Below are 10322 nucleotides of genomic sequence, written 5' to 3'. Positions count from 1 at the left end.
CTTGTGGATTTTGGGTGTGTTTGAATTCAGCCTCTCGTTAGGTCTTCACTGAAGGATTGTCCACCTTCTCAAGCCTCTCTACCATACCCAACGAAAGTGACAACGGATGACTTCCATTACTAAATGGAAGAACTTTTCAAACTAGTTGATAGTTGTTCCCTGGTTGCACCCCACAATGGGTTCACATTTACTAAATCACATGTTTCTGTTTTCGGAACATCACATGTAGACTTTTTTGGGGGAGAATCACTCGGCGCGGGGCCTCCCGTGTGAGGTCAGGTGATGGTCAACAACTCAGGCAGGAAATGCTGAAAAGCGGCTAACGATGCAAGAGCTCTTTTCCCCTTATACGCTCTAAAAAAAGGGTATGTCGGGTTTTTGGACCCTATGTTGAGTAAGGGTTCCAAACCTTCCAAAAGTGATAGGTATGTGTTCTTTCTTGGCACTCTCTTTCTATATTATGCCAACCTAAAAAGAGCGATGGAAAGTGGATTTCAGGTTCGATAGTCTCGAGAAGGTATTAGCCACCGGTGACCATACTTTCGTAAAAGCACCATTGGGCGGTGGTTCCTCTCCTTCCTCTTGAACCTCGAACAAAAAATCGATCTCGCCATCAGCTCGACTAAGAGTTCCGAATCGAAAAAGTCAACTGAACTTTACTTAAGACGAAGGAAGCGAGTGCCGAAAAAAAACCGCTTTCTTAAGGCTTCAAACTACTAGTCATTAAGACTACTATGAATGAAAAGTAAGGAAGTCCTTTTCTTGACTTAGCCTGCGTGCATTATACCTAACCTTTTCCCAAGATTTCAATCTCAACAAAGAAATGAAAGCATAACTCTTTGCTCGCTTGCAGCGCCTCTTAGTCTTTTATTTTAGCCTGCCTTGTGAAGATCTCTCGGGTGTCTACGGCAGATCCGATCAGTCTCGTGATGAAGAGAATTTCCGATGTTGAAAGGTATCGTCACGACAACTCAATTTGTCCGGTAAACTACTCGGGGCTCCCCATGGTTTAGTAAAAGGGAGGGGAGATTTTTTCTTCATCCGGGGGTTCATTCATTATGAACTAAAAAGTGGTTGGCTGATTAGTGAGGTCTTAAAAACGTCATAGAATTCATGATCGGCCATTCCATTTTTGCTTTCAGCAAGTAGGCGACGCGAATCTATGCTTTCTATCTTTCAATCGGATACCAATTGCTTGGATGCGTTTGAAAGCCTCGAGATGACTTGCAGAAAAAATGCTTTCTAGGTTTGTCTTCTGTCTCCGAAACAAACGGTCCATTTATTGATGGGCGAACGACGGGGATTGAACCCGCGCGTGGTGGATTCACAATCCACTGCCTTGATCCACTTGGCTACATCCGCCCCTACCCCCGCACAGGTTGAAGTCTCTATCTACGATCAGATCCTTTCTGAACTCCCCTATGACCGCTTATCAAAGAGAAGCTTTTTCCTAGACTATAGTGGCAAGTCTATTGTTGTGTTTCGGAATTAGGGGAAACAAAGCTTCAACAAGTAGAAGCTTCCTGGCAAAGCTTCAAACAAAGAGGTTGGGCTGTTCACTTCATTGATTTGACTTCACTTTACTTAAGATTAAAGATAGGGGCCGGGCGGGCAGTGAAGGCTCATTTAGTAGACAGCGAGCGAGCTGCAAGCACCTACTCCTATCAAAATGAAAAGCAGCAAGCGGAACTTGAACTTGAAGAAGCGAGCCTCTATCAGAGAAAGCCATTGCGCGCTAGCCCCTTGTATAGGGTTCCAAACCTGCGCACCCCTAAACTACAAGCTTTCTTTGAAGCCCCTACAACATGGGATATTTGAAGAATCCCCTTTCTACAAACCTTTCTATAATATAAGAGAAGCTCTTCGAGCTTTCTTCGCATGCTTGAGCGCATCCCCTTTCTATTAGTAAGGTTGTCAAATTTCCTTTAGTTCCTTTATGACTATAATCTAAATAATAGGGGTAGGGGGGCGCTAACGAGCAAGAAAAGGGATGCGCGTCGGCGCAACGGCTTTCGCGCAGCTGCTACGCCCTTGCTTCTTGCCTTATCTTTTACTAAGAAACTAATCTAAATAGAAGCCCTTCTTTCTCAAAGTCAACTTTCTCCCTTCTTGCTTTAGTGAAATAGGGGGCGCTAACGCGACCTTCCTTCAGCTGGCTTCGCCCTATCTATTCATCTATTTTCTCAAATGGATATTTAGGGATCTCTCTTGTTCATAGATCTTGAAACCAGATCAATATCCATTTCTCAATAGATCTATTTATCGATAGAAAGATATAGATCTCTATATGGATCTATCTCCATATCTAAATATGGAAGAACCGACACTTAAAGGGCGTAACCAACGGAAGGTTCTCACCCTGTCCCCGACATTGTTCTCCGACGATGTCCCCTGGGCAAAAGGAGCCACCATTCTCTTTCTTTCTTCTTCCGATCAGGACAAGTGGGTTGGTTCGTTTCGTCCTCCTATCTACGCAATTCTCTGTCTTCGTTCGTGATCATGTTGGGCGAAAGGTAGTTGTAGAGGAGCGGAAAGCCACTTGACTGTAAGGAGAGGAGCGGCTGTGAAACGGCGATTCCCCCCTTTCCATTGAAGTAGGGAGGGCCTCCTTCCCCACCATTCCGGCCTATTATTGATAGGGATTTGACCGATGCTGAAGATAGCTTGCTTACCAAGCCGCCCACTTGAGAAGCTAGTCGCCAGGAAAGAAGCGAGGAGGAAGCGAAGCTGTCTACGAAGCTTTGCTTCTCCCCCTGTAGTCGTAATACTCGGCTTGTCGCTACTTTGATTCAAAAGGTAACCGACGGTTCCCGACTTTCTCCGCTTTCCGCAACCGTAACCACTTGTCATTCCGATTACTTCATCCATAAACCTTTTTTGATTTCAAAATAGCGATACGCTCTAAAAAAGTCAAGGAGAAGCTTCCATTCTAGAAGCGGTAGCTTCCCGCCTCCCTCGGGGTGAGAAGTTCCCTTCCCTTTTCTAAAATGCCTGAGTGGTCTGCTCAGCAAACGTACAAAGTGGACCGCAGTTTGGCTGACCCTCTTCTTCCCATTCGGGTTGGGTTGACCCAGAAGTACAGTAAGAAGGAATGGAACCACTGGAGAGTCGTCTTTGCCCAAGTGTGAACTGCAGACGACTGACTTTGGAAGCGGAACACGAACCTATTTCCGCTATTCCGGGTTCTTATTGAGCGTAGCGAAATCAAGGTTGATGATAAAGTCAGCGAAGTTTCCATGGTGTTCTACCTTTGCGTAGTCTCGGTCCACAGTGGAAGGCTCCGCACCTGAGCCTCGTTAGACTCAGCTGAAGTGTAAGGTGTAAGTGAAGAAAATAGAAGAGATGAAGTCCGTCCCGACGCCTAGTCTATATCCACAGCTGACGCAACTCCGTACCGACGCCTCACTACTACTTTCATTTTTCTTTCATTTGGAAATTAATTAACGGCTAAGCGATTTCATAACCTGAGCTTTCCTTAACCAGCTGACCTTACTTCGTAACCTTAGCCTCCCTTTCTTTAGAGTTTTCTAGTTCGACTAAGTGACTTCGTAACCTCAACCTACTTTTTTGCTTACTGTAGCATAGGCCTTCGCCACTTCAAACGAAAGATATTCCCTCTTTTTTTTGAATTCGAAAGAGCGGGGTCTTACTTATTCAGGGGGGATGAAAGACAAATAAAGGGATCAGGGGGCTTTATGATCGGAGAAAGAGAAGGGGCGTGGTTGGTGTGTCACTGGGTCGGTGGGGGAACCCGTAGGAAGGGGGGACGACCCGCCGAATTCACATCAGAAATCGCCAACATGAACACAAACGAAATCTTGAATTGCGTATAGAAAGAAAACGAACCACTTCTATTCTCGGAGCTGAGGTATATGAAGAATGGCTTTTTGGTCCCTTTCGTCCAGTGGTTAGGACATCGTCTTTTCATGTCGAAGACACGGGTTCGATTCCCGTAAGGGATAGGTACTCATTCCCGGCCGCTTTCAGTTAGTGTTCATTGCTGAGTGATCGCTCGCTATCTGGCTGGAAAAGATGGTCCGGAAGCTTCCTCTCTCCCAGCAAGCAAGACGAGATCACCACTTCTCTCAGTAATGGACTTCCTTTACTTCGTAACCTTAGCCTTAGATGTCCTTTCATAGATTCTCGAACCTCCGACAGACAGAATCTCCATGCATGCGTTCTTTCTCTCCTCCCCTCAGCCATACATCCCTTTTTTGCTTTTGGCCCTTTTTGTTAGGCATTGAACCCCACCCCACGGAGCGGTGCTGAGTGGTGTCCTCCCCTCCCTAATACCTAAACAGAGTTCCGTCTATGGAGCCTAAAGCTTAAACCATGGCAGTAAGCAGTAAGTTGGCCTAGTCTCTCGCCCAGCCTTCGCCTTCTTCAGTGGCCAAGTTGAAGCGTTCAACGTCGGCCTACCACCTTTTTTTTTCAAGGTTGAGCTTGTTCAATTGAAGCTAATGCTATGCTGCCCTTCCCTTGTTCAAGAGAAAGCGAGGACTTTCTTTTAGCTACCGGCCCAAACAAAAGAGATTAGCCTCTTGATCGATCGATTGATTGGATCGAAGTACGAAGGGGTTGATTGAAGTCTGAGATCAGCCCAAGACTAAGGCCGAGCAACTAGCTGCTGCAGGATTGGACGTCTATCTATCTCACCACGCTCCCCTACTCCTATAAAGGCCGGCGGAAGGAATGCTCTGCTCATCTTTCTTACGGCTCGTTACCGCAGCGCTCGTTCACCCCTTCGGCTTCTTCCATTCAAAAAAAGGGTAGTCTTTCCTTGGTAAATAGCGTCTTGAAGTGAAGCGAAGGCATTATTGAAGGAAAGAAATGGCGGGTCGGTCAATTGCATTAGGTAGGAGATGCAGGACCTGTCTTAACCGCAAGTGCATTCGCTATTCGATTCCATCCTAAATCCCACCCAATTTGGATTCCAAAGTGTGTATCTCTTCTTTACTTTTAAGTGACAAGGGGGGTGACAAAGGGTATACTTTCTTCTCTATGTCGCCGTCTCATCAATGAGCGTAGATTAATAGCCAAGCCTACCCTTTTGTGCTTGTCAATCTGTATCCCATTCTTCAGGTATAGTTTTCTTTGATCACAGATCGACAGGTGATCCGTCCTTTCTCCCCCTTTCGTCATAAGGCGTGGTCTGACTCTGAGAAAAGAAATTCCTGTGTTTAGGTCCCTACTAAGCAGAATTCGTAAACTATGCAAAGGCTCTTTGAATACTTTTGAAAAAGTTTTTAGCAAAAAAAGCAAAAACAATTCTCAACGCCCTTACGAGGTAGTGATGAGTTAAACTACTCGTGTTGGCATGGAAGTCAGCCCGGTAAACTGATTCCATTCTGCTACTAGGGTTCCAAACCTTCCCCTGAGCTCTAGAATCTATAAATACCTTTTCCACTCAAGAAATGCTAAAGCTATTTAGAGTTGGTATTTCTAACGTCGTCGGAAGGAGGGCTTTGGGCAAAGAGCAACTCGAAAGTACTTTACTTCAGTCCCAGTACTGAAAGACGTGACTTCAGGAGTGGATTTCGGAAGGAAAGACTTCGTTTACTTCCTGCAAATTGCTTATGTAAGAACTAGTAGAAAGAAAGGAGCTGAAAGCCACTTGACTGGTTGGAAAGGAATTTGGAAAAAAAAAAAGAAGGCAGCATTGACATTGAATGAGAATGCTTGAATGGGAATCATCTTAGCAACTGACTATAGACATGAGTCTAAGCCGCCGGGAGAGGAGCTGAAAGCCACTTGACTGTAAGGAGAGGAGAGACCATTTTCATGAGAGAGGGACGAGCAAGTGACAGATTGGGAAAAAAAATAGGTAGGCCTTCTGAGCGGTCATTTAGGGGCCTTGTTAGCGACCCATCATTCTTCCCTAAGCTGTCAGAGTCCGATCGAAGCGAGCAAGAGATAGAGGAATCCTCGCTCATAGATGTGAATTGAAAAAGCAAGCCCGAATTCTTTTTAATTAGGCTCTATAGTCTGGTCCCTGTCCCTGGTAAGGTCTGATTGTTATCCGTAAGTCTTGTTTTGACCGCGGGAAGGTGAACTTTGCAAAAGTGCTTATTTGGTTGGGAAGAATAGGACTTCTGACTCCAAGCCTACCCTACCCGAAATTTGCAGCTATTGATGTAGCCTCTTGTCGATACTACTAGTCTTCTCGCTACCTACTAGAAAAATCCCATCAAGATAGATTGAATCGACGACCTATACTTCAACTAAAGGCACAAGGGCGTAGCGAGCACAGAACAGAGGAAATGCACATGGGTCTCCTTGAAGAACGGAGTCTAGGGTAAAGAAAGAAAGGTAGAGTGGGCACACTTTTCCAGTGCTTGGATTGGCATGGCTGTCCCCCTTTGCTGGTTGAGGCTCGGCCTTTGACTCCGCTTGCCTCTACTTTTCATGTCAAGCGTACAAGTGACGTTTAGTGGGATTTACTTCTAAAGACAGGAATTCTTTTTCATCTCCCCTGTCAAAGTCGACGTCTTAACCTGACTTCCTGAGCTCAGTTGATTCTTGAAGCAGTAGCTCTGGATCGAGAGCTGGATGCTTACCTTATTATTATGAAATGAAAAGGAGAAAGAGCTTTTTTTATAGATGTTGAGGTGAGTAAGGGGGGGTTTGCTGGCTTGCTGGCTAGCTCGTGCAATCAAGGAAAAATGCCTTCGCCTTCTTTTTTCAAAATGAAAAAGTCAACTACCTTAGTAAGCTAGCTTTGGTTGCTAAGCAAGCCGGGCACTACGCTAGGACGTGGATCGATCATGACGAGAATGGACTTCTCCGTAATGTAATGTAAATGTAATAGAAGAGGCAGAGTCCAGTTCCCCTCCCTTCTCGACCAGACGAAGGAGATATGAATTCCATTTAGGCGGGTCAGGGCTTGGCTTGACCCTGTGTTCTCCCGGGTCGGAGGCGAGAACTTGAAAGTGAATCATTCAGTGGTGGGGTGTTCATAGAACAGAAGGCCTCGCCCAAGGAGTGGCAGATTTGGATGGAGTCTCGCTCATAGAGGAAGAGTACGCGCGCTAGCGCGCTACGGCTTACGTAGTTGATCGGATCAGATAGCCCTTCCTTCGGGCAAGCAACCAAACCCGGCACATCCAATTCCATTCCGATCAACAACTTGGAGGTATGGCTGAGTGGCTTAAGGCATTGGTTTGCTAAATCGACATACAAGAAGATTGTATCATGGGTTCGAATCCCATTTCCTCCGGTACGGAAATGAAACGGGCGGGCGAAATTACGTGAGAGAAAGAACCTCTTGGTGGAGTCCAGTCCCCCGGAGGACAGAATAGCACTTCTTAGTGACTAGGAGCGGAGAGCCCGTTGCACCTTGTTTTTCTGGCCTATCTTCTTTCTAGTTGCAAGCTCCCTCCGGCAGTCCCTGGACGGCTCTCGGTTCTTGAGCATGTTGGGGGATTAGGCGGCAGTTGAAAGAGCTGCTCGAAAGCTTGACGAAGAAGCGAAAAAAGCCTATCTATTCGATTTTCTTTAGTAAAGGGCTTTTCCCTTACTAGTCAAGTGGTAAGGTAGGGCGCTATTCGATGAAGAAAACAGACTTTAGGAAAGTGGTTCAGGTAGCTCAGCTGGTTAGAGCAAAGGACTGAAAATCCTTGTGTCAGTGGTTCGAATCCACTTCTAAGCAGGCGAAAGGTCCAAACCGTAGCCGGGAGCGAGCCGGATTTCGAAATGAAAGTGAAAGAGTAAGCAAAAAAATGTGAGCGCTCCTGCACTATACGGACGGCTTTTTGGCGGTAGGGTTGGGGTGGCTTGCTTGAGGCAGATTCAAAAAAAAGCGGTTGATTACTCGGATTGGTTCTCGCATCCCTGTGCCCAAAAGGATGGGCGAGTTCGGTTTGAGTGTTCATCGATCGGGTGGATCTATATGCTTCGGGGTGGTGAGACGAGGTGTAGCGCAGTCTGGTCAGCGCATCTGTTTTGGGTACAGAGGGCCATAGGTTCGAATCCTGTCACCTTGATGTGGATCTGGGAGCAAGCTACCTGGTCGGACAGTAAAAGAACTCAAGAAAACTTCATGTTGGCTTTTATTAGACATTCCAAATTGGTTTCGGTAATCATTAGGGCTTTCGGAGCTGTTTATCGTATCGGAGGTTATGTTCTTTTTTGCTCTTTTTCGGGCTTCTTCTTTGCTTGGATCATTCCATTTCTCGATTCCCTCGATTGGCTCCTTTCTTTAATGGAGGGCATTCCTCTTTACGGCGGAGACGCTGGAAGGGGTGTTAGCTCTTCGACAGAACCAAGCCTTCCCGCGGCTGAAGAAGAGCCAGGGGATCGGTCCGAGACCGAAAGAGCCTTGGATCAACTTGAATTGGCCAAGGTTCAAGAACCAAAAAATCGCTTGGCCGAACAGATTAGCCCCCTGATTGAATCAGAGAAGGCACGCCTCGTTCGAAGGTTGTGGCACCGCAACTTGGGTGACCTCCCATCACCAAGCGAGATGGTCGAAATTCTTATTGAACGCTTCGCCAGCAAAGCTGCCTATAATGCCAACAAACCCAATGCCCCCAGGGCGCATTATAGGCACTTGAAGGCTTGGTTGACACGAGCACAACAATCGGCGAAGCACGATGGGGCGGGGGATATGAGTATCCAAAATCATATTTCTTCCATAATGGAAGGATATTTCAAGTAGAAGAGCTGACGTATTGTTTCACATTTGAATTTCTCTTACATTCTACGTTCCCGAAATGGATCCTATCAAATATTTCACATTTTCTATGATTATCTCTATTTCAGGTATTCGGGGAATCCTCCTTAATAGACGAAATATTCCTATTATGTCAATGCCAATTGAATCAATGTTATTAGCTGTGAATTCGAACTTTTTGGTATTTTCTGTTTCTTCGGATGATATGATGGGTCAATCATTTGCTTCATTGGTTCCAACGGTGGCAGCTGCGGAATCTGCTATTGGGTTAGCTATTTTCGTTATTACTTTCCGAGTCCGAGGGACTATTGCTGTAGAATCTATTAATAGCATTCAAGGTTAAAGATGACTCCTAGAGAGTTACCAAAATACGAAGTTCTCTTCTCCCTTCTTTCTCTTCTTTCTTTTTGATACTTGGTTGGCAGGGTCAGGGCCTTTCTCGCTGGGCGAGCGCATCCGATTCGTCAGTCCTTTCTTATTCTTAAACCACTTCCCGTTCAGTTGCTGAAAGATAGAGATCAGGCTTTCTAAATGAGATTGAGTTCCACGAATATGCAGGCTAGAAAGATGCTATTTGCTGCTATTCTATCTATTTGTGCATCAAGTTCGAAGAAGATCTCAATTTATAATGAAGAAATGATAGTAGCTCTATGTTTTATAGGCTTTATCATATTCAGTCGGAAGAGTTTAGGTAATACTTTCAAAGTGACTCTCGACGGGAGAATCCAGGCTATTCAGGAAGAATCGCAGCAATTCCCCAATCCTAACGAAGTAGTTCCTCCGGAATCCAATGAACAACAACGATTACTTAGGATCAGCTTGCGAATTTGCGGCACCGTAGTAGAATCATTACCAATGGCACGCTGTGCGCCTAAGTGCGAAAAGACAGTGCAAGCTTTGTTATGCCGAAACCTAAATGTTAAGTCAGCAACACTTCCAAATGCCACTTCTTCCCGTCGCATCCGTCTTCAGGACGATATAGCCATAAAGATGCACGTCTTAGTGGGGAAAAGATTTTGCCCCCGGTGTAGCTCGAAAGCAGAAAGAGTCGAATTCATTCGAGAGAGCTTGGTGGTCTTAAGAATGGTTCGGGTGGGGGATTCTCTTAAGAATAAAGAATTCGAATAGAATCTAATTCATGTTCATGTTAACAGAAGAGCGGATCCAATACCAAGACGCTTGAGAGAAAAGGCTAGCCTTGTATATACGCTATTTCTGTTTATGTCAGAGGTGCCCAAAGCTAGAAGCAAGATTTCGAGTAGAATATTCAAAGCTTTTGAGTAAGTAAGATGGATGGATTTGGAAGCAAGTGAAAGAACTAGTTGCATAGATATAGATATAGAGAAAGTCCTTTCTCTTCAGAGGGTGATATTAGGGTTTTGAGATCGGTTCTGACGTCGAACAGGTTTTCGACCCGAAAAGCTCCACAGAGCTGTCGTATGCGGGTACTACGAGGCCCACGACTTTCTTGATCGCCTCATTCGGGTGTTGATGTGGCTAAAGTCTCTCCGATGGTAGCGTATATTACGCTCGAGGTCTCTCGAGCCTCCTGTTGTACCAATGTCTCCGTTTTAGGGTTTAAGGAATAAGGTAATGAAATTCCGGTATGGACTTTTGTTGTTGTTACGACAGGCGGAGAGCAGTGCCCTAT

At 45.6% G+C, this 10322-nt stretch overlaps 2 protein-coding genes and 3 non-coding genes across 5 annotated transcripts in view; 4 read left to right on the top strand and 1 right to left on the bottom strand.

Moving 5' to 3' along the window:
- LOC132044170 (NADH dehydrogenase [ubiquinone] iron-sulfur protein 3) overlaps positions 1-2473 on the bottom strand; it is a 6601-nt gene extending 4128 nt beyond the window's left edge. Inside the window, exon 1 of the mRNA XM_059434662.1 lies at positions 1-2473. This exon is cut by the window's left edge and continues 4128 nt beyond it. The gene's annotated coding sequence lies outside the window, so the exon portion shown is untranslated.
- A 1417-nt stretch (positions 2474-3890) lies between these two features.
- TRNAE-UUC (transfer RNA glutamic acid (anticodon UUC)) lies at positions 3891-3962 on the top strand. The gene has a single exon. It is a non-coding gene; the product is annotated as a tRNA-Glu (tRNA).
- A 3612-nt stretch (positions 3963-7574) lies between these two features.
- On the top strand, positions 7575-7648 carry TRNAF-GAA (transfer RNA phenylalanine (anticodon GAA)). Its single transcript has one exon. It is a non-coding gene; the product is annotated as a tRNA-Phe (tRNA).
- A 259-nt stretch (positions 7649-7907) lies between these two features.
- TRNAP-UGG (transfer RNA proline (anticodon UGG)) lies at positions 7908-7982 on the top strand. The gene has a single exon. It is a non-coding gene; the product is annotated as a tRNA-Pro (tRNA).
- A 729-nt stretch (positions 7983-8711) lies between these two features.
- Positions 8712-9851, top strand: LOC132044171 (ATP synthase protein MI25). The gene is made up of 3 exons (XM_059434663.1): positions 8712-9009; positions 9097-9121; positions 9208-9851. Exons 1-3 carry the CDS (start codon positions 8712-8714, stop codon positions 9797-9799), a joined length of 915 nt encoding a protein of 304 aa, XP_059290646.1. The 3' UTR covers positions 9800-9851.
- Positions 9852-10322: the final 471 nt, after the last annotated feature.

The sequence above is a fragment of the Lycium ferocissimum genome, unplaced genomic scaffold (genome assembly GCF_029784015.1).
Source record: "Lycium ferocissimum isolate CSIRO_LF1 unplaced genomic scaffold, AGI_CSIRO_Lferr_CH_V1 ctg3776, whole genome shotgun sequence".
Taxonomy (NCBI): domain Eukaryota; kingdom Viridiplantae; phylum Streptophyta; class Magnoliopsida; order Solanales; family Solanaceae; genus Lycium; species Lycium ferocissimum.
The sequence above is the reverse complement of the archived record's forward strand: the minus strand, read 5'-3'. Positions and strand labels throughout refer to the sequence as shown.

Bases quoted from the DNA above. Each gene is read 5' to 3' on its own strand.
- LOC132044171 (XM_059434663.1), top strand. From the start codon at position 8,712: ATGGATCCTATCAAATATTTCACATTTTCTATGATTATCTCTATTTCA. The intron at 9,010-9,096 runs GTTAAAGATGAC...CTTGGTTGGCAG, and splicing joins ATCTATTAATAGCATTCAAG to GGTCAGGGCCTTTCTCGCTG. The intron at 9,122-9,207 runs GCGCATCCGATT...TTTCTAAATGAG, and splicing joins GGGCCTTTCTCGCTGGGCGA to ATTGAGTTCCACGAATATGC.